This window comes from Amphiura filiformis, chromosome 13, assembly GCF_039555335.1.
Source record: "Amphiura filiformis chromosome 13, Afil_fr2py, whole genome shotgun sequence".
NCBI classification, from domain to species: Eukaryota; Metazoa; Echinodermata; class Ophiuroidea; order Amphilepidida; family Amphiuridae; genus Amphiura; species Amphiura filiformis.
The window spans coordinates 64,878,714-64,902,106 of NC_092640.1; the positions used below are offsets into that span (position 1 = coordinate 64,878,714).

At 37.1% G+C, this 23,393-nt stretch overlaps 2 protein-coding genes across 2 annotated transcripts; both read left to right on the forward strand.

Annotated features, from left to right (window-relative positions):
• Positions 1-4,775: 4,775 nt before the first annotated feature.
• On the forward strand, positions 4,776-14,045 carry LOC140168655 (uncharacterized). Its single transcript, XM_072192070.1, has 6 exons — positions 4,776-4,882; positions 7,725-7,766; positions 9,212-9,700; positions 10,863-10,907; positions 11,085-11,129; positions 13,695-14,045. Exons 1-6 carry the CDS (start codon positions 4,825-4,827, stop codon positions 13,844-13,846), a joined length of 831 nt encoding a protein of 276 aa, XP_072048171.1. The 5' UTR covers positions 4,776-4,824; the 3' UTR covers positions 13,847-14,045.
• Positions 14,046-14,146: 101 nt separating this feature from the next.
• On the forward strand, positions 14,147-23,176 carry LOC140167366 (uncharacterized). Its single transcript, XM_072190675.1, has 6 exons — positions 14,147-15,262; positions 17,790-17,900; positions 19,452-19,694; positions 21,218-21,478; positions 22,253-22,349; positions 22,891-23,176. Exons 1-6 carry the CDS (start codon positions 15,031-15,033, stop codon positions 23,105-23,107), a joined length of 1,161 nt encoding a protein of 386 aa, XP_072046776.1. The 5' UTR covers positions 14,147-15,030; the 3' UTR covers positions 23,108-23,176.
• The last annotated feature ends 217 nt before the right edge of the window (positions 23,177-23,393 follow it).

The following is a 23,393-nucleotide window of genomic DNA, read 5'->3' on the forward strand; positions in this document are numbered from 1 at the left end:
ATTTAATAAATAAATATATAATAAAGTATATTAAAAATGATTTATTGATTAAGGAAAACACTGACCCCTGCTGAAAACTGAAGCATTTCTTGGCAGCATGACTAGGCCTACATGCGAGATAGGCCTTATGTAGGCCTTCATCAACATAATTTCATGAAAATGATTTTCATGAAATGATGCATGATGTAGGCCTACATGCGGGATAGGCCTAGTAGGCCCAGTCATGCTGCTGAGAGCCACTGCGGGGTAAAATGAACGCCCGGGTCAATTTCTGTGCTTTTAGGGACCGTTCACAAGCACTTGTAAGAGGGGCCTGATGCAAAAAAAAATTCATCATTTTTTGGGCCCCCTTTACAGACCTCAAAATTTCAGGGCCCCCTTTTGACATGCAAATTATGATCAACCCCATAGAAAAGCATTTTAACTCAATTTTTCTAGGAAAATTTGTGGTCATTTTTTTCAGGGCCCCCCTCAGGATGGTCAAAATTCTTCAGGGCCCCCTTTTTGCACTAGGCCCCCTAACAAATGTTTGTGAACGGTCCCTTATGACCCCATTAACCTTGCCCATTAAGGTATGTTTTCTTTATTTTTTACAGGCACCCCCATAACCCCCTTGTCGGCAGCACTGAGTAGGCTTATTGACCAGTAAGCTTAGGGGTGGTGCCATAATCATGTCTCCCTCAGGGTGGTCAATTGTCAAAAGGTCTGCCAAAATCACTTCCCACTTCAGGCCGTGTAAAATTAATATTTTGGTTCTCGTCCCCTCCCTCCTCAGTTTCTGGGATTTGTCAGATTTTTTTGATTTTTTTTAGATTTTTCAATTTTTAAGACTTTGGAATGATTTATGAAATCTTCATACATATAAATAAGTTTATTAGAGAACAAGCATCACTTCCAAGTCTTTTTGTGGTACTCTAGGGGTTTATCCTCAGAATCTCACATTTGAAAAAAAAAAAAGGCCTCATCGTTTCCTCGAGCGCTGTTGGAGAAGACCGAAAACTACTGACAATGCTAATTTTACATTGAAAAACAAAACAAAAAAAAACACCTCCCTCCCTCATCAATTCATGAAAATCCTCTGGACGAGAACCAAAACATTAATTTTATACGGCCATGTCTGGAGCAGTCAAGTTAGCTCAATCGATAAGGCGTTCGACTATGGTACGGTGCCTAGTATGCTCTTGTGGAAAAACGTACTAAACTCTGGGGCTGATCCTGGTTGCGAACTTTATTTGTGGAATGTCTAGGGCGTGCGCTCATGAAGCTGCAAAGTCCCTGAATTGTGAAATGGTTTATGGAATGATGTTGGACCGTAGAAAAGTGGGGCGATGAGCATGTGGATCACGAATGTCCCTTTGAAGTAAACATGTCTCTGAAACTATACATCTCACACTAACAATACTAACACATTTTTTTGATGACTTTGACCACACATTTTTATTTTTTCAAATATCTTAATAATACAAGAATCTAAGCTAATTGAACAGACAGTAGTACTACCCAACTTTTTTTAGTGGCCCATATATAGCAGAGTTACTGCAAGGCTAAAAGCTGGTAACTTCCATGCCGTAACTTCAGAATTACTCCACAGCTACTCCATCACAAGCTACTGTATAGTGGAGTTACTCTGAAGTTATTGCACAGCTTCTCCAGCTTGGAATAGTCCTGCAGTATTGAACTCTGCTATCCATGGCTACCCAATAACTGGCCATATGAATATGGTTGTGTATGTTTATGATTGATCAAAGTGGTGATGCAGAGTGTGACAAAGTAAGGATTCACCAGAGGTTTGTTACACTTTCATAACATTAATTTTCTTCATGCATAGTGTATTCTACATCAATTTGAACTGCATATTTGGATGGTGAAAGCTTTTGTCATAAGAAAAGAAACCGGTCGTTGAATTTTCCACAGAGGGTCAATTTTAAAATTACACAAATCCTGTTCAAAACCTACACTATCGTAATCCTCCTCTGGCAATAAAGATTCAGAAAAAGTATACTTTGACATACCTATGATGTACGGTTAGGCCTAAAAAATTGTTTGATTGGCGTAATCCGACCGACCTAGAAATAAGCCCGACCCTAGACTTTTTTCTAAAAAAACAACCCTGTTCTACAGGCCTGTCCATGCCATATACATGCATGATATTGAAATCGTACATTTTTTAACCTTGGGCCATTCATTAATTCAGCCTATTGAGAGCGTTTTTATTCACTTGCATACAAGATCAGATATAAAAGAAGGTGTACCAAGTGCCCAAAATCATGGGAAAAGTACAAAAGATTTGAAAATCCTACCGCTGCTACTGCCTTGTTGCAGCACGGTCAATCACAATGCAGAGCTCCGGAAACAAGTACAGAATTTGGGTGCAAAGTAATGTACAATTTCAGGAAATATTTATTGCTGATGATGAAACCGAATTCATTTTAAGAATATCTTAGATCAAATAATTACCTTCGATTCGAAAATGTAGTTACTCTTGCAATATTAACACCTTTTTGCAGCATTTTTATTCCACCACGGCTATTGTTTACGTGCAGACCGCCAGCATCCATCTTTAATTGTGTCAAGGACATAGTCTCTTTACCAGTCGTTTTAAGCTCTTTCGGTACAACTAATTTGCGGATTTTACGCAAAATAAACAGCGGTGTTCTGTTCAATTTGCTCTTATTAATCTCGAGATATGTTTAGTTAAGAATGAAAGTGTAAAATCACAATTTGGGAATAGGGTTGTATAGCTGGTGTTGATGCGTCTAATGCGCTCCCTTTGGGGCTCGTGCATTAGACGCATCAACACCAGCGCGCGTGCATTATTTTGTCTAATTTCATTAATTTGTCAAATTTCATGAACTTGTCAAAGTTCAGTGTGTAATATTTGTTTGTCTTTTAACAGTTCTTGAATGACAAAAAGAACAATATTTACCATGGTAAAATCATTGATATTTACATGTATTTAATTTTACAGCAGAATGTGAAATATCTATTTATCATTTAATATGTCGTAAGTGGAAAAATAGAATCATTATACCTTAGTCATATGATATTAAATTCCCACGACGTTGTCTCCCTTTTCAATAATACGCCAATCAAAGAAACAGTAGACTTTATCAAACAAAGACTGTTAGCAGATAAAGATCTGAAAAAGCGTACCAAACTCGACGTTGAGGACATTATTGAACTCTGGAATTTATTTTGACTACCACTTACTTTGAATTTCGGGGCAGCGTTTTTAGGCAGCGATGGTCAGCCCGGTCAGCCCTATTATAGCAAATTTATTCCTGGAGTTCCTGGAACAGCAGGTTATTGCGACCGCGCCCATCGAATGTAAGCCACGCCTTTGGTGCCGATATGTTGATGATGTTCTCGAAATAATCAATAATGGCCAAGTGCAAAATTTAACCAGCTATCTTAACACAATTGATCAAACAGACAGTATCAAATTCACTTTCGAAGAAGAGAAAGAGGGCGAAATCCCTTTCTTGGAAACTCTTATAATCAGAAAACCCAACGGATCCTTAAAACTGTTTGTGTACAGAAAGCCCACCCATACTGATCAGTACCTTGATTTTAGTTCAGAGCATCCTCTCCATCAAAAAATGGGAGTGATCAGAACTCTTTTGATCGTATGAACTCTGTCGTCAAAGAAACAGAAATAAAATCAAAGAAGAAGAGCATATTCGTACAGCCCTTAAAACCGTGGCTACCCGAAATGGACGATGGACAAAGTGAAAGATCAAATGCAAAACAAAATTCAAAACGCCAATAAACCAAGCCCAAAGAAAAGTAAGACCACTGAAGAGAGAAGAGAGAGAAGACATTTTAGTCCACCCAAAGGATAAACGAGACAAGGAAAAAAACGGGCAATTGCATCTACGAAATTGGATGCAAAAATTGTGATCAGACTTATGTTGGCGAAACTTCGCGCATGTTTGGAACTAGAATGGCTGAACACAAAGCTGAAGTCAATAAGGCCACTAGCAAAAAATACACCCGCTCTGAACGCAAGGTATCAGAAAAGGAACAGACTAAATCAGCAATATCTGATCATGTTGCACGGGCCAACCATGTAATAAATTGGGATGAATCAAATATCCTTGGGCGGGAGCATGACAGGAAGTCTAAGAGAAGTTCGAGAAGCCACGGAGATAAGAAGACGGGGGAGTAAGACCTTAAACAGAGAGGAGGGCACATACTTCCTAAGCCACGTTTACGACCCACTTTTAAAGACTAGGAATGAGTCTAAGCAGCACCGGAAACCAGTCTCAAGTGGATCAGATGACCAGATCAGTCATGCCTGATGAAGTCCTCCGATGCGTAGGACAAAATATTGTAGCGAGTTAAAATTGGTTTTGTCAAGCATTTACCATTTCTTTTGTTATATTATTATTTTACACAGCTTGTGTGTTAAAATAGAACACCATAATAATTAAGTAAAATCTCATAAAATAATATGTAAAATGTTTTTCAACTTGACTTCAAGTGATTGGACATAATACTTATTTAAAAGAGTGAGATAATTTAATTCCCTTGAGCTGCTGAATCTGACTGAACTTAAAAACTATTGCAAATTGTTCAATTGTATGTAGGTTTGACCTTGGTGTCATTAAAAGGTAAACGCAGACCAAGTTTAGAGATTGTGAATGAAATCGATGATCCATGCCATATTGTGACTAAGTCAAGTGTAGTTGGCTATGCATGCATATATAAAGCCAAAGACGGAACTTCCTTGTACAGACTACCAGTTGAATGTATGTCATTGACAAAATCTTGCGAATTGTTCTAAGCCCTTACCTGCAATATTAGACATTGCTAATTGAAACAATGACGAGGATTCAATGTTTGCTGCATGTGTTGGTGATTACTGCCGTAGCTGTAAGCTGTAAGTTAACGAATGTTAAGTTTAATAGTACTAGTAGCTAGTGCTAAATGCAGCGTAACCTGTTGTCAATGTGTTTCTTTGTTAGTGATTGCGATTACATGTATTGCATGTGTTATCTCTTGGTCCCAAAATGTGCAATTTGAAATGCACAATTTAACTTACACGGATTCTGAAGCAGGCGTAGAGTTTGATGATGCACATGTATAGGAATTTCATCAGATATGATACGCTATCAAATAGAAATATGGATGAGTGACCTTATTTACCCGTGACTTGTTTCAGTTCACGGCTATACACATAATATTAAATATTAAAATGAGATGAAATTTCCATGGTTTTGGCCAAATTGGTCATGATTAGTAATGTTAAATCTTGCACGTTTACCACAGATGTGAGAGATTTTGTTTCTGTTTTATGTCTAGAAAGCTTTCTTAGTCATGTTTTGTGACACCCAGTTCAGATCATTTTGCAGGAGCTTTGGCATTGTTGATATAAGAAAATGTATAATGTTATAATTCTGTTTTGTAGAAAAATCGAGCTACAATCAAAGAAATTAATGTTGGCACACTCGGGCATACTAAATGTAAATCGCCACCCCTCTCCCCCAGTTCAATATTGATGAAAGCACTTTTTCCATTGGGCATATGGTAATATGGGAGTATATCATATGCTTTGGAATCTTAATAAAATTGTTGATAAAGAAATTGGCTTTTTTATAACCTGACCTACACGAATTTCATGATTAGTTCTCTAAGCTGTAAGCATTATATTTTGAGGTGTTTCTGTGCACAATATGAATATATATCGTGGGTTACCGAGTCAATTGGCAAAGTACAATGATTCAAGTCTTTATCACAGTTGCACATAATAGTCCAGTGGTGTGGTATGTGGTCCATGATCTGGAGGTACCGGGTTCGAACCCCGGTAATTTTTTTTATCTCTTCTTGATAGAGTTCAACGCTATTCTCTCAATGATTAATACCATTAACAAACCCTAGTATTTTGTTCGTAGTCCTTTTTTCTGTGTTGTCAAACTCTTTTTTCCAACTAAAATGCAAAATGTCACCATTATGCAGTTTATTTGGCCTTCGTCGGTTTTCACATAGCTTTACATGGTGTGCTACATATTTACATTGTGTTTCCCGTAATTGAATGAATATCGTACTGTACATTTGATAGAAGTGGAAACATATCATCATAACAAAATGTGTCAAATTTGGTCGTAATACGTGCTTTTGTTTGAAAGGTATGGACCAAAAACCAATTTTAGATGCAGTTTACATCCATCACAAAATGTGTTTAATTTAGCATAGGGGAGGATTTTTGTGACCACTTCCTAAATAAACAAATTTCTTTATTTACAAATTTATTATAATTCAAAGGCCTATAATCCACTCCCAAATTGTGTGAAATATGAAGCTCATGCGGCATTCCGTTTTTGAGTTATGAGACAAAAACGAAATGTATATGAAATATTTTACATTCGCCTCGGACAATCAAAGAAATTAATGTTGGCACACTCGGGCATACTAAATGTAAATCGCCACCCCTCTCCCCCAGTTCAATGTTGATGAAAGCACTTTTTCCATTGGGCTCTCCAGTCTCCCCAGCATTGATTGAGGGGGAATGGGGGATTGAAGGGGAAAGGAGAAGGTATGTACTTCTCATCAAACAAAGTTATACTAATTTCACTTAACTATCAGAGCGGCAATGAAAAGTTCCAACATATTGTCAAGGTGTGCCAACTATTACATTCGTTGATTGTAGCTTGAATTCCCCTGGACAAGCTAGGAACGTACTGCTAATTGCCTCTGTCTACCTACAGGATACTCGGGTAGATGATTACCCAGCAAACACAAAAACGTTTTTAAAACGTTTTAAAGAAGTTATATTTTGGGTTTTGGTTTTGGTAAAAACGTTTTAATAACATTAAAATGTCGGGTTATATAAAGGTCGTGAAATCGTTTTAAAAAGTTTTGTATGAAAACACACTACAACAATATTTTAAAAATGTTTTCGAAAAATGTCATTGTAAACTATTTTTGCAAACATTTTTGGCCAAATATTTTGTCAACACTTAAATAACATTATGTTAAAATATTTGCACCCAGCAAACACAGAAATGTTCTTAACATGTTTTTTACAAAACGTTTTAATAACATTAAATGTCGGGTTATATAAAGGTCGTGAAAACATTTTAAAAACGTTATTGTAAATATTTTGGGCAAACATTTTTTGCAAAATATTTTTTCAACCCCAAAATAACATTCTGTTTAGAATGATTTGTACCAAGTTTTCAAAATGTTTTTGGAATGTTATTAAAACGTTTTGATACCGTTTATATAACCCGACATTTAAATGTTTTCTGTAAAACATTTGTGTTTGCTGTGCAGTAAATTACCAACAAATGTTAAACGTTTTATACCATTAATGTACCCTTTATATAACCCGACATTTAAACGTTTTCTGACAACCTTTTATAACCTTTTGCGAATGATATCGAAAACGTTTTGTGTTTGCTGGGTAATGTCCGTGCCTTTATTGAGCTGAAAGCTCAATGTTGTTATGTTATAAGGTGTGTCTTTGGCAATTGGTCAGCGATGATCTCATGTAATGGCGCTATATAAATCAGTGGCTTTGTTGTTGTTACCAACTGTCAACATTTGACAACCAGTAAAATAGTTGCCCCACGCGAAGCTCACTTTCAACAAGGCAAATCCAATGAAAATAATGATTATTTTCTTTATATAATCAGCATGATTGTAATGACCATATATCATTGTAACCAAAATGCCCTTTGTTAATTTTAACACTTACTTTTTTGATTTTATTTCACTTTCAGCACAAGATCCAACCACACGGGAACCTATGGAATATATAACAGGTATTACTTTTAAGCCTTTAACAAAAACCATGCCATCAATTTGTAGAACATACTTTGTGTATGGAGGCAGAAAGTAGCTGTTTGGTACGTTTTAATCGGGTTGAGCTGCCTGTTGTGGAGCGTTTTAGGGGCTGAGGGTATTTCGTTTTGGAAACGACAGGGTAGGTACAGCCTTGTGATATTTGCGTGTATGTCGAAGTTGAAGAATGTGGGAGGTTGTGGAGGGCGTGGAGGTGCGACTTTGAGAAAAGGTTTTTAAAATTGAATTTTGCAGTTTCATCTCGCTCCACTTTATCGTTATTGTATCCCCCATTCATCCCTCTCGTTCCACTTTATGGCATCGATATCCCTCATTAACCACTGTCGCTTCACTGTATCACATAGATATCCCCATTCACCCCTCTCGCTCCACTTTATCATATCGATATCCCCCATTCACCCATCTCGCTCCACTTTATCGTACTATCCCCCAATTCACCCCTCTCGCTCCACTTTATCGTATCGATATCCCCCATTAACCACTCTCGCTCCACTTTATCGCATCGATATCACCCATTCACCCCTCTTGCTCCACTTAAACGCATTGATACCCCCATTCACCCCTCTCCACTTTATCATAATATCCCCCATTCAACCCTCTCGCTCCACGTTATCGCATCGATACCCCCCATTCATCCCTCTTGCTCCACTTTATCGTATCGACATCCACCATTCACCCCTCTCGCTCAACGTTATCGTATAGATGCACAATACCAAAAAAATGAGAATACGATCACTTGGCGTGGTTTTATACGGGGCGCATATTTGAAAACAAAAACAACAACATGGAACCCGTTTTTGATCTGATGAACATGGTGCGTAAAAAGGATATAAACGAAGGGTTTTCAAACGGATTCTAACCATTTGCATAAATATACAAAAAATAATGTAAAGCTACATCCAACCCACCAACATTTCTCTTACTGCGAGATTTATTTGCTGAGAAAACCTGGTTTAAAGTAACAATTTTATATTTTTTAATACGTTTTTTATGTTTCTTAGTCTAACCCTAATCTCCATTTTTACTCAAATCATTAAAATGTGCAACTATAACTTTCTGATTTGTGTACGTATAGCCTAGTTTTATATTCGAGAAGACAAGTTACGCAAGAAGGACACTATATATTTTACTTTTACATGATTACACAATTGACGAAAATATACCCAAAATGAGTTACTCTCCAGTGTCGTCTCAAAGCAGAAAAAAAAAAGACTAACGAAAGCATGTCTGTTGCAGGTTATCAATCTAGCTGGCGATTTATTTATACACATTTGGTGGGAAATCTAAAAATTAGTTTTTAAGATAATATTATTTAACTGAAATTTCTTACTGATTCGAAACAAGATAAAGTGTATCGATCATATTAAATTACTTGATTTTATCAAACATATTTCTCATGTTGCAGAGTGTTTCCGTGGACCAGATATCATTGTGCGTCGTAACACAGGATTGCAATTAGGTGGCTCGAACGTAAATATTTATGTGTTCCAGACTGACGAAATATCGTGTAATGGACTTCTAACAACATGGAAGTTTTATCCATTACTAGCGCATGCTATCAAACTATTAGTTCTTCGACCAATCGGAGGCGAGTACAAAGTCGTCGGTGTTAATGATATTCCTCGGGAATCTGTGACACTTGGTATGGCTAATGAATACGAAGTACCAGAATTGTCTCGTATTGCAGTTGAAGCAGGAGATGTTCTCGGTTTAGTGAATTGCCTTTCAGCTACTTCCACGTGTGGCCATGGAATATATCTTGACCACAATGCTAGTAGTCGTCAGTTCTCTTACAAACCACTCGGAACCATAACCGATGCAACAGTAGATTACACATTTGTTGCAACACAATATGTCAATCTTACTTTTTCCGTTTCAGCTACAATAGTATCAGGTATGAGTATTTTTACTTTTAGATATCAATTTATAGGTATTTCCAAAAGTGGTATTTCCACATCTAACCACTAACAAGGAGCTTTCTGTCTGTCTGTATCTATATCGGTCTGTGTATACATGTAGGGTTGGTAGCCAAACCAAGGTCAGTAGTTCAAGTAACACATACCTCTAGCAGTCACTAGAGAATAGGTCAAGTAACACATGCATGCACCGTAATGTCTACCCAGAATTCATTGCTGCAAATTATTTTTGAATTTCAAACCTTGTCCGAATGGTCTGCGAATGGTAGAGATTTGTCCTTTCTGTCTGTTGGTAAGGGTATGGAAGTGGTTGTGTAAGCCTACCCATAATGCATGTGAAGTGGTTATTTACCCATAATGCAATTTGTAAAGTTGCTCCAATCGCGTTGTAACTCGGGGATAATGATCCCCGACACTCCGGGAGTATGAAACCGCAAAGGCCAGAAAGGTGAGAAATAATGTAGGTACATAGATGTCTAAATTAACGTTCCCGTAATCAAGTTATCGATAATTTAAGAAAACAGTTTTTTTGTCATGCAAGATTCTCCAAAATGTTCCCACCAAAACGAGCTCCTAAACGATGTTCCTAACGATGGGATCTGTGACACTCGGTATGGCTAATGAATACGACGTACCAGAATTGTCTCGTATTGCAGTTGAAGCAGGAGATATTCTTGGTTTAGTGAATTGCCTTTCAGCTACTTCCTCGTGTGGCCATGGAATATATCTTGACCACAATGCTAGTAGTAGTCAGTTCTCTTCGAAACCACTCGGAGCCTTAACCGATGCAACGGTAGATTATGCATTTGCTCCAATGCAATCTTTCAATTCTACTTATTCGGTTTCAGCTACAGTAGTATCAGGTATTTAGATATCAATTTATAGGTTTTACTAAACAGTGATTTCTACATAAACTAAATTAAAAAAAAAAGTGGTATCATAATGATACTCTGCATTTTGGAAACAAAGAGGGTGCTGCAACAAATTACACCAATTGTCACATTTTCTATATGAAAATGATCCTTTATTACAGCTAACATCGCAATGATGTTTGCAATGATGTCATCCACTTTTGTTTTTAATTGGCTGAAGACTGAATAATTCTTACATAGATAGATGATTTTCATTTTGTTTCTTCAGATAATATCGTTACAGCATCACCACATCCTTTTACTTCTCCTGAAGGTAAGCCTAACAGTAACATGACTGCAACAATATTTGAGGGTATTTTTGAGCTATTACAACCCGTTTTAAATAACGTTTCTATTTCGTCACTCCCTCTCCACCAGGAAAGGTTTTGAGATTTTCGTTTTTGCAATGACGAAGACTTTGAAATAGCTGATTGTCATTTTCTTCCTTCAGATAATGTCGTTACAGCATCACCGCATCCTTTTACTTCTCCTGAAGGTAAGCCTAACAGTAACATGACTGCAACAAGATTTGAAGGTTTTTGGCTATTACAACACGTTTTGAATAACGTATTTTAGAGGAAGTGATTTATGACGCCCATCTAACTATTCCAAATCACTCTTCTCTGACATAACTTTGAATAGTAAAACGGGCAAAAGCAACACTACGTTCAAAAAGGAACATCTCTATAGTTACACAAAATTACAGGCCACTGAACAATGGAGATAACATGTTTCGGTATGTTATAATTGTATAATACCTACCAAAAACCATTTGGAGCTCAATAATACCGTATATGATTTGCATAAAGAATATAATCCTATTTAAATGTTAGTTTTCACTGATCACCTTGTCCCCTTTTAATTCCAAGCCAAACAAAACATTAAGAAAATTGTTATTTCATTCTAGCACCTATAATGCGTGTATTAGTTCGCCGATCGTACATCTATTATTATTATTATTATTGAGCGGAGCTTCACGCAGCTGGGACGTATAAATAATAGGCTAGCAGATTGAACCTGAATTTTGTTGGTGAAGTTCAACTGCAGTCCTACCAACTAATTTGACATTTATGAAAGTATGGGTCCTGACAATCTCCCAGATATAAAATTGCCCAAAATATCTGTGGGGAACATGCTTAAATGATGTCATCAAAATGGCCGCCCAAAATAAAAAGTTTTAACACACAATACTCGAAGTATCTTTATTTCATCATTTTGTCAGACATTTTGAGTTAATTTAAAGGTCAACCATGACACACATCCATTTCATAAACATTGATGACGTTATTTGAACATGTTCACCTACAGATATTTTCGACAATTTTATATCTGGGAGATGGTCAGGACCCATACTTTCAAAAAATACAAAAGTTATCTGGTAGGACGGTAGTTACCACTTCCACTTTTTAGAGCACTTTTTGGTCATTCACTCTTTACCTTAAGACGTAAGACGAATAACGATATGCACACAGTTTATACGTCATTGATGAACATGAACGGCAGTGCACATGCCCTAGACGTGTTAGCCATCACTCGATCAGTGAACTCGGAATAAAACCGGAGATCTCTAGATTTAATAATAAAAAAATCAAATTACTGTAATTAAAGCACTTCAGTCTTTCACATAGTATTTTAGTACACCATTTGGTATTACGATCATGATAAAAGTTGCAAACTGAGGGCGTCCTGTGGAGCAAATCACATATTATGGCTGTAATAAGATAATCCATTATGGCTCTACCCATTTTCATTTGCAATTGTGCAAATGAACTATTTACAGAAGCTCGTCCTTCGGAGTAGAACTTGATCACTTCCCTCGGATTGTGATGTCCAACTGGACAACGGGCGCGTCAGCGAGAGCAGAGGCACGTAGCTCCGATACCTCGTAGCGCCGTCATCGATGCCGAAGGCTGCCCAGTACCTCTGTTGGTGATCACAGCCAGCAGAAAAACGTCCATCCCATCCAGCATATGTGCGTAGATCCCGCATGGAACCTGCCATTGAAGACCTGCACGAGTTGCCCATATTTAGAGGCTGTGTACTTCGTACTGCCACATGCTTCATATGCCTCACATTAAACTGGGCACCATAACGCTTTTTAATGTAAAAGAGCATCATATTAAAGACAAAAAAAGTACACGGATACTAGCTAAATATTATTAACGGATTTTTCAATGTCAGTCTTTTTGATACCCCATTCGTCCAGTTTTGTTCAATATTAACAACACAGCATTGTTTTTAAAGAAAAATACCCGAATGGTTGCAGCTATTTGTCTTGATTTGAAGTCACCGCGAAGATATTGAGGGATATTGCGTGCCACAATGCTGCGTAATAACCATTGATCGCTGTAAACTGCAACTTTTAAATTTGGGTATAAATCACCCTTCTCTCTATGCTGAAATTGTGCGCAAAACAATTATTAGTTCTGAAGCTATAGGCGTATTCATAACAGCTGCGTAACTCTTTGTGCAGACTTTATAACCAAACAGTAAGGTTTAATTTTACATCACCTGGGTTAGGTTAGAAGCCGAGATATGAGGGTGGATGAAGAAATTTGTGAATGACCCTCGTATTGCTTGTCTTTAGCTTCTCTATCTTGTCTGTTGGGTGGGATTGTTGTGAGGGTTTGAGGTTTCATTGCGGTGTCGATTTTGTTCTCCATAAAAATTCTGCGACTCGTTCTGAAATCCCATTCACATAAGGGAGCACTACTATCTCCGTGCACTTGTCCTTATTCTTATGACCTCTTTTCTAGCCCTAGATTTATCAGTAGCTTTGATTTATTGATGCATTTTTGTTTGCTTTACTTGATCCATGGCGCAATCGGGATAGCCACAGTATTTAAGAGCGCCTCACATATTGTTCTTCTTTCAGATGCTCAGATCTCATTAGTAAGTAAACTTACTGTTGTTGTTAAGCAAAAAGTGACATTTGATTTGAACAAACCTGATCATGCTGATGAATCTATTCACTGACGATCACGTTATGTTCATAGCAGTATATATTTATGAATTTGTTCATTCTTATTTTATTTGTATTTTGATCTATTTACAGATCCAGTGTACTCAATAGAGAATGTTGCATACGAAATTCGCGAGGGTACTGATAGCGGAGAACTCACTGTTTACGTCTCCAGAGTAGGGACCGGTACAGGATGTGTTCGTGAGTATACATTCAAGAGTGTTTGCCCTATTGTTTCCTGCCTACAATAACATTTTCAATGCAAACGGCAGTTATTCTTTTCTGGGGAGTATAGCCCTACTGTATTTACTGGAGGGGTGGAATGTAAGTTAATAAATGTAGGGCTGTAAAGTGAACTTTATTTAAAGCTTCGTGGGATTATGGTTTAGGACATAAAAAGTGGTATGAGTAATACTGATACCACCTAACTTTAAAAACATGTTTGCAAGTAGTTTTACCTTGTTTATATGTATTATTATCAATATTATGGATAGCACGACGATGGCGCGAGTCGGCCCGAGAGTCTGTCTGGTAAAAACACATGGCGAACTTTCCCCATTCACATACTGGGCGGACTTTTTCTTGTTTTAAATCATTGACGTGTACAGACTACAATGCTACAGTTTTTAGGATCACATAGGAGCACACCAGCTTGATGGGAAAATCGATGTACAGCGGATGAGTTTGGGAAACCTTTCTTCAAAACTGTAAATTAGTGGTAGAAAATACGTCATTTCTGCATATTATTCTAAAATCTGCACATTTTGGCCATACAGCTTGGTATTTTCAGTGTTTTTCAAGCATCTTTTTTAGATGCCATGCCAGAAAATGGTCCATCTCTTATTTCAAGTACTGCCCAGCTCTAATTAGTAGTATTTAACCTACACTCAGTTTGTTGCGTTGATTTTTTAAAACAAATTTGCCTTCTCTCACTTGGAGCCTTATTTCATTCTAGGTTTCATTACCCTGGTACTTTCGCGACCTTCATCAATAAACCTGTTAAATGTTCAATGGAAATAGTGATCCATGATACATGTATTAAGATGGGTGATAACCTCGGTGATAGTCTGCCATGATCAGGCAGCAGTCATGCTGAAGGCTGATATATCTAAGCCAGAGTCTTCAATACTAGTCGAATATGCCCCTTCAAAATCTTGGATGATCTTACTTAACAGAAGACCTATAATTGTGTTCTCCGGGAATTCCTTAAGGTCTCTAGTATGAGCGTTTGGACAGTATTTTTGTGGGACATGAGAGCAAATCAGACATATCAAATTGCATTTTGAATACGAAGAATGTCCCTGATATCAAATAATTTTGAGAGCCCTTATGTGAACATGTGTAGGAGTATATAATGGGATGGTAAAATTCAGTTGGTTTCCTATTACTTTTCAATCTTAAAATGACCTTTTTTTAAAACCCCGCATGTCTTCGCATGAGCAACGGTGGCACAGGTAATCCAGCGACTGCAGAAGACTATGATACAAGTGATATCAAGGTAGACTTCACGGGAACAGAAACTATCCAATCTGCCACCATCGTCATTAATGATGACTCTAAGTACGAGCCTATCGGGGAGGTGTTCAAAATGACGCTTTCCGTCATAGCTGGGTTTACCGGATCTGTCGGGTTGTCTCAATCCCAAGTCACTATTGTAGACAATGACTGTAAGTAATATAATATTAAGTTGAAATGTTTTCTTATCTTTATTCATCATTCTGTTTAACGATATGCATAATTTTAGTAAATTTAAATGCGCAGGAAAGCCCCATAATGCTTAAGCTGAATGTACACTAAGCGATTGTGAAGCATCGCTTTTGAAAAGAAAAGTGATGGGCAATTGCAGAATTTTGCAATGCGTCGCTCGTCGCTTTTGCGGGGTTTTAAAAATAATGTGCTAGTTAGGCAAGTTTGCATAAAAGCTGGCACCCAACTTATTTTTGTTAATTCAGGTATGCTAAACTCGAATATTTTGTCTGCTTAATAGCTATAATACTTGAAGCTACTTGAACCCCTCAACGCTAGAAAAAGGACACCCAAAATGCCCGTATAGGATCATACAAGCTGCAAAAGTAAAACATCTAATTCAAATTCATTCGGAAAAGTATCAAATTATTCTTCATGGTCCTAAGGATCACAAAAATGTAACATTTGTGCGCTTAGGACAAGAATAGTTACCAAGTTATGAATCTCAACAGGTCCAAGGTCCATTTGCATGTTGTGCAGGGGTTACAAGTTAAACTTGGTTTTTTGTTTGTTTGTTTTTTTGTAAAAATCGAGGGAAACTATTGCTCGAGTTGAAGGGATTCAGGAAAAGGATAATTTCCGCTGTTTGCGATGATAAGTTCAGAAAATACAAAAGCCATTGATCCAACTGTAAATTTTTAACTCTGTGCTGTGTAGCATACAAACCAGACATGGCAGATAATGCAAACTATTCGTTTTCTGAAACCTTTGGCACCAGACGAATAATTTAACATGTTTGAAAGTGTTATTGAAATAAATTTATTTGTGCCCCTGTACGAAGATGTGGGCCCATTGTGCGGTCTTCCGAGTGTCACTGTCTCAAAATACTGATTGACAGACAAATAAAAATTAAATTCAGCATACTTGGTTTAACGAAAATAAGCTAGGTGCCTGCTCTTTTATAAATAGAAGTAGTCGATAATACCAATCCCGGTAAAATGCCCAAAATACATTTTGTGAACATCCATTACTGTCAATAATCATTGTTCACCTCAGAAAGGGAATGATTGCGAACAGTAAATTAATCAGCAAAATAATAGATCCAGTTAGTAGGCAATGAATTGGCTGATGTAGTCACGTGACAAGCGATATCACTCGGGAGTTCGGGAGTTGCGACCAGCAAACACAAAACGTTTTACAGAATGTCCGGTCATATGACGGGTATAAAACCTTAACCTAACGGCCTAAGGGCTTTTTGGCCACGGGAAGGGAAAGAAGGAAGGAATAAAGAGAGAAAACAAAGAAAGAAATTGTTTGCTCTGGGTGGGATTCGAACCCGGCCTATATATCACCTACGTGGGATGCACGCACGAACAGCGCATATGTGACCCGGCAGCACAAATGAGCCGTAAATTCCCTAAATTGTATTCTGAGTTACGGTGTAAAATGTGTACGAAGGTCGTATTCATCGGTAACTTAAGCTGGCCCGACATATGTCTTATTTTGATAGTCAAAAACTAATCAATAATCCTATTGTTGAAGTGGATAATAAGCTTTTACCTTAGATGGCTATAGAACTTTTAATAGCTCTGGTCTTTGTTTGCTTTTGCTAAATCCTGTTCAAGTGGTGGGTTACCAGGCATTGTATTTTGTACAGGTATGCATAACCAACAATTAACAATGAGATAACTTTCTTAAACCTCGGTGACTTGGGGATGATTTGAAATGACCGCCAATTATGACTGTTTGATATTTATTGCCAGCAATGTGGAAAAAGAGACACATGTAAAAACGTAAAAAGATATAATTTTGTTGAAGGAGCAAAGTTTAACAAACCATAACCGCGCTTCTGGATATCGTTTGAAGTCAAATGATATACCATTTTAAGTTTATGATGTTTATTTTTTATTCTCTAAATAAAACAAAATTGACCGGGGGAGGAATTTACGGCTCATGGACGGTCACATATATCAAGTAGTATTTTGTAGTACACGGTACGGTTAGGGTTAATAACATTCGCAAATTGTTTTGGAAAATTTGCTGCAAACATTAAGTCATGTTCTGTTTTCTATCTTAGATTGAGGCTTACCATTGAAACAATATGTTTCCAAATTTTGAATTGTAATGCTCCAGCGGTTTGATATGTGAAGCAAGAACATGAATAACCAACAACAATGCCCCATAGACTTAGGATATTACATAAGCCTACACTTTCGGTGTGATTACCACAAATCACTACATTTTTGTTCACATCATTTAAACCAAAAACAATCTTGGGCGTTAAAAATCACTGGGATAATGAGAAAAATATAAACTTTCTTCTGATACCAAAATCTCAATTTTGACGAAGGAAAATGGCGGAAGGATCTTTAATTGCGGGGGAGAGCATGAAATAATACACGAAGAGAAAAAACCGGGGAAAAGTCCTTGGGTAACGTTACCGCCTCTATATTTCTATCACTTTGATCAATTCATCTTTTTGCTATATATTCATTCCAACTTCTACAGCGCAATTTTACATCGATACGGACAACAGTGACACATATGTGACCGAAGACATTGGAACTGCCCAGTTTACTGTCAAAAGACGCGGTTATCTTCCAAATGCTGCTAGTGTTAGTAAGTCATTGAAAGGACGCAGTACTCTAATCAGATTGAATAACTGTGAAGGACTGTTTGTCTTTTGCGGAAAACTGAAAGGTACATTTCGACCAGAGCAAATACAATTGTTATGAATATTATTGCAGCTGTCGTTGTGTCGGGAATATATACCTGGAAAAGCCTTTGTATCAGGGCACAAGAATAAGAATTCCCTATTTCTTATTTTACGGTCCCAAACCGGGGGTCCGAAGCAGTGTGGTCCTCGGAAGTAATGTAATGCACACGCACCCCACACACTAAGGACTTGTTGCTTAACGAGGACCTAAACACACGTCCTTGCTACGGAGACCTCGTTAAACGGCGAAAAATGCGCCACTACCTCCTCTGTAGCTTAACGTCCTCGCAGTGCAACCGTTTTACACTTCTTCGGTGTTACCGACTTCTTGAGCACTTGACATGACAACACATGGACACACCGAGGACATTCTTGACTCGTAAACACAAAGTCATGCCCACCGGGAATTGTTTTGTATTTGCCCCCTCGACCCTGACCCTGATACGCCACTGAAAATGACTGTCAAATAATTGGACCCCTTGTTTTCTTTATACAAGCCAGCAAACTTATAGAAGTTTTTATGATTGACATGAACCGACTGTTTAAGGGCTGGGGTATGAACGTTTGGACAGTATTTATTTTGGGACATCAGAGCACATAAGACATATCGAATTGCATTCTGAATACGAAGAATGTCATTCTGATATCAAATAATTTTGATTTTTGAAATTCGCAATTTAATACACATTTTATGGCAAATCATTAAAAATCGATATTTTTGATATTTAACAGTACTTGAAGTAAACTTTATAAATCTGATGATTTATACTTAAAGTGTATGTAGGTGGGATGAAAAGCCGACGATCAATTGAAAATTTCGACCTTTCGTATTGAAGATATGGATTTTTTTCCCCAAAACACCAAAAAAAATTAGGTCGTTTTGGGAAAAAATCCATATCTTCAATATGAAAGGTCAAAATTTTCAATTGACCGTCGGCTTTTCCTCCCTGCTACATACACTTTAAGAATATATCATTAGATTTATATAATTTACTTCGAGGACTGTTATATATCAAAAATGTGAAAAATATCAAATTTTTATAATTTGTCATAAAATTTGTATTATATTGTGATTTTCAAAAAATGAAAATTATTAGATATCAGAAAGACATGCGTCGTATTCAGAATGCAATTCGACAGGTCCTAGGTGCTCTCATGTCCCACAAAAAATACTGTCGAAACGCAATAAACGCTCATTTTAGATCCTTTAAACAAACTCATTTAAGAAGTATGCACGTGTGATGTCAAACAAGTATAGGCTAAAGACTCTACCCTCAAGAAAGTGCGGCTGATCATATCAGTTAAAGGGCCATTCAGAAACGTATAAATCCTAAACAACACGTGTCATTTTTTGCATTTTTAGAATATTTACTAATGTGTAAAACACAAAAACGTTTGATTAAGAAACTGAAAATAAGATTCTAATCATCATGTTTATAATCATTGTATTATAGAATTTAGCACAGTTCAACTAAGCGGCAATGCTGTCGAAGGCCAAGACTACGAAGGAATCAGCGGTCGAGTTCTGGGTTTTGGTGAATACGTTGATACACAGACTGTCGATGTGACAATCATCAATGACAGTGACATAGAAAGCAGTACGGAAAGATTCAATGTGTCCCTCTCGGATCCTACCAATGGTGAATTGGGTATACCGTCCCAAGTTGCCGTGGTGATTTTGAACGATGATAGTTCCGGTAAGCACAAAATATAGCTAGTTATGTCGAGTACCAAATAATATAAAATGAATTCGACTTATACTAATACTGTAATTTTTGACATACAACAAAATGTATTTTAATATCAACGATATGTGATTTTTGGAGTACACACAGATATATATTTGGCGTTGAAGACAAAAACTGTAAGACCGATAATGTTGTGTGCAATAATTTTCTTCAAAAAGTTTAATTTAAATGTTAAAATACTTGAAATAAACTTCACCGCATCACTTTAAGTTGGAACAATTAAAAACGGTCACGGTGAAATTACCCATCTTCGTACTTTGTAAAGATGGTGAATTAATTTGGTGGCTTTTACATTTTCGCAACTGCAAAAAGACAAAATATAGCACTCCGTCTCGGTCAATTTGCGATGCACAAGAGGCATATCTAATTTCTTCCGGGTTATCCAGGCGTCGTTTGCTCATGGAACAAGCAAATACCGCACTCAGATTATGCCCGACGTGAGCGAGCACACACCAAGTCAGGCCCATTTCGAAGATATCTAAAAATAAACACAAGCTAAACATGGTGTTTAGGGTGGGGTATAAGTGTCTAGCATTCGCTAAGATACAAATTTAAAAGTGCAATAACTTGTAAACCAAAGATACAGTATTGATTTTATTTTGAATTTGTGATGATTAGGAGTAGGGGTTTCCAAAAATACCAATCATTTCTTGAAAAAAGGGTGTACATGTTTAAAAAGTGTTAAAGCTGGACATTTAGAGCCTAAACACATTAGATTTACAGTGTATACGCACACATTGTCCTAAATCAAATCCTTTTTCACAGTTTCTCAAAAAACCCTGCTATAGTATAAGTATATATCCCACCGAATACTAGGTCAAAATGATATAACCGGATTTTTCCCCGTCAAATTTCTATTTTGCCCCACCCGACCGAGAAAGCTGGCTACGCCCAGATTAGAAGGCGACACAGACCAGGGTCTGTTGTGACATTCGATCTGAAAATGACTAGGGATTTTTTAATTTGTATCATTTGTTACTTCAAAACGTTGGATTTTAGCAATGGCTCGATTTTGCAATTCCAAGTGTTTTCTGGGACCATTTGTGACCCATCACATCAAAACCGACCACTTCGTGGCTAGCTTTATTAGCAGATAACAATAAAAGAAGATGAAAACAAAAATGTAAAAAAAATAGAAAGAAATTTGAGCTTGTTTTGTCACATAAAACATTTTTACTGTATCTGATTTAAGTAAGTTGTCATTTTAAAGCTAAAAACCAGCAGTTTATCCTAGTGTTTAAATCTCCAGTTTAATTTCTGCCGGGAAGTGGTCTGTTTTGATGATGTGTCACATTTGTCGGAGTTTCCATGGATAGATACAATTTTTGCAAATTTTTTTAGTTTTTAGCCTAAATACAAGTGTATAATTGCAAATATTTTGAATATTATTTATATATTTATATGTCATACAGAATTATGACACAAATGGAAGATAAACGATACAGCAAGATTCGATTGTTTTACTTCTGTAGGATGCCCACCGATTGATAGGCCTCAAGATGGATCAGTTGATCCAGTGAAGAGTTTGTATGAACCTGGTGATGTTATTACGGTGTATTGTCGGCAAGAATTTCAACTTATCGGAGACGAAACACTGTTTTGTTCCAGCACCGGGTCGTGGCTTGGGCAATCTCCAAGTTGCTCTACCATGTCTACCATGTCCTCAATGTCTATCATGTCTACCATGTCTACCATTTCTACCGTGTCTACCATGTCTACTGAAATTCTAAAAGGTATACGAATAATAAAAAATATTAAGTTTCAGAATGGGATATTCCAGTTAAAATCCATACACCCATTAATCTACAGTGGGTGTAGATTTCAAATGGAGTCACCTATTCAGGTAACGTGTGTAAGATTAAGTAAACATCTCAAAAAAAGTAACTAACCCCCCTTAAATAATGGCCATTTTTCTAAAACGGGTGATTGTATTACAAATCTGTAAAATGCGTTGGAAGCAGAATTTATTTCTGCACATTTTGACACCTCATTTGTAGCGATTGACTAAATTTTTACGTCACAGAGTACATTAAAATCAATGTAGCCCAAGATTTGAAAGTTGCAGTAAATTCTATTGATTTTGCATTCTGTGTAATGGAAGGAAATCTGTGTAATGATATCTGAGTGTTTTGGTATTGTAAAAATGTAAGTGCAACTTTCAAATCTGGACCTCACTTTATTAAATTGACCGGTGTTTTATTGTTTTCTGGGATATCGTATCAAATGAGGTGTCAAAATGCGCAAAAATAAATTCTACTTCCAACGCATTTTACAGATTTGCAATACAATAGCCCCCTTTTGAATAATGGGCATTATTTAAGGGAGGTTAGTTAGTTTTTTGGAGATGTTTACATGTCTTCCATAAGGTGTGTATGGATTTCAACTGGAGTAGCCCCGTGCGCAAATGGTATCCTAGTTAATTCCTTCCACCTATTTAATAACGTTGTCGCGGTTCGTCGTATGAAATGATTGTAATGGACTACTTTATCGATACTTTTCAATTCAAGGTATTTCCGTAACGAGTATAGTAGTCATTGCTGTAGGTGTAGGATTTGGAGTAATAGTGATAATTACCGTAGTAGCTATTGCAATATATTGTCAAAGGTATGTTCAATTTATGTTAATTTTTGCGAAGCCACACATTATAATAATTATGCACTGGTCTTTTAATGATCTCCCGGAATGTTGTTAAAATATGCATTAATTTAACCCTATAAACGCCCCGCCTCAGGTGCTTTTTGGCGAAAGAGAAGGAAAGAAGAAAGAAAGAAAGAAGATGACGAAGGAAAAAGTGTTTTTTTTTTCGAAACGGTTTTGAACCACAGCGGGTGCTATGACAGAGATTAGCATGCAACGGGATGTACCTTAACTGACCAATTGTTTTCTTGTCTTCATGTGTGTTTGGATGACGTAATTGGATGACGTGGGATAATTGTGTTTGCAATTGCTTTGCGTTTGATGTTTTTAATGCAAAGTTAGGGTTAACACACAAAGACGCAGTGCAGCTGGATAAGATGCGCACTAAGTAAATTGTAGTGTACAGTGCCATAGTGGTACTCGTGCTTCTGAACAAAATAATTATAAAAATACGATAAAATGCAAAGTAGAGCAATAATCGTTTGCGTCTATTTGTTGTTTATTTCAGGAAACAAAATCACGAACACAATGACCCCTACTACTCTTCTCATCTGCCACCCATGACACGAGATCCCAATGCTATATCAGCGGAGTTCCAACACAATAATACTATAAATGCACCGTATGAGATTCCTATGGGCGCTCTAGACAATGAAGGTTATGTTATTACGACAGGGAGAGATGACCCGGGGGACTACCAAGGGCTGTATACAGAGGTTTCTTAACAAGCACTTATAAAATGATTGCAACTATTGAAACAATGGGAAGTCCTTTCAAAGTGGTTTACTATTCACACAGTGCCTCATTTCAAATATATAGTTTTAGTTTTGGTTTTGGTTTTGGTCACGTGGTTTCCTATTGTCCTGCCTAACCACTTGAATCACAAGATATCGAACTCTTTGTTTCTACCTTTTGTTTAAAACTAAATATTTGTGACAGGTAGTTTCGGTTTTGGTTTCAGTTTCTTATAAGTGGTGTGACGAATAAAATTACAGGATTTTCGAGTTACCT

Excerpts from the sequence above, each read along its gene's own strand:
- LOC140168655 (XM_072192070.1), top strand. The coding sequence starts at position 4,825 with ATGACGAGGATTCAATGTTTGCTGCATGTGTTGGTGATTACTGCCGTA. Across the intron at positions 9,701-10,862 it reads TTCAGCTACAATAGTATCAG|ATAATATCGTTACAGCATCA; the intron begins GTATGAGTATTT and ends TTGTTTCTTCAG. Across the intron at positions 11,130-13,694 it reads TCCTTTTACTTCTCCTGAAG|TGTACTCAATAGAGAATGTT; the intron begins GTAAGCCTAACA and ends TTACAGATCCAG.
- LOC140167366 (XM_072190675.1), top strand. The coding sequence starts at position 15,031 with ATGAGCAACGGTGGCACAGGTAATCCAGCGACTGCAGAAGACTATGAT. Across the intron at positions 17,901-19,451 it reads TCCAAATGCTGCTAGTGTTA|AATTTAGCACAGTTCAACTA; the intron begins GTAAGTCATTGA and ends ATTGTATTATAG. Across the intron at positions 22,350-22,890 it reads ATTGCAATATATTGTCAAAG|GAAACAAAATCACGAACACA; the intron begins GTATGTTCAATT and ends TGTTTATTTCAG.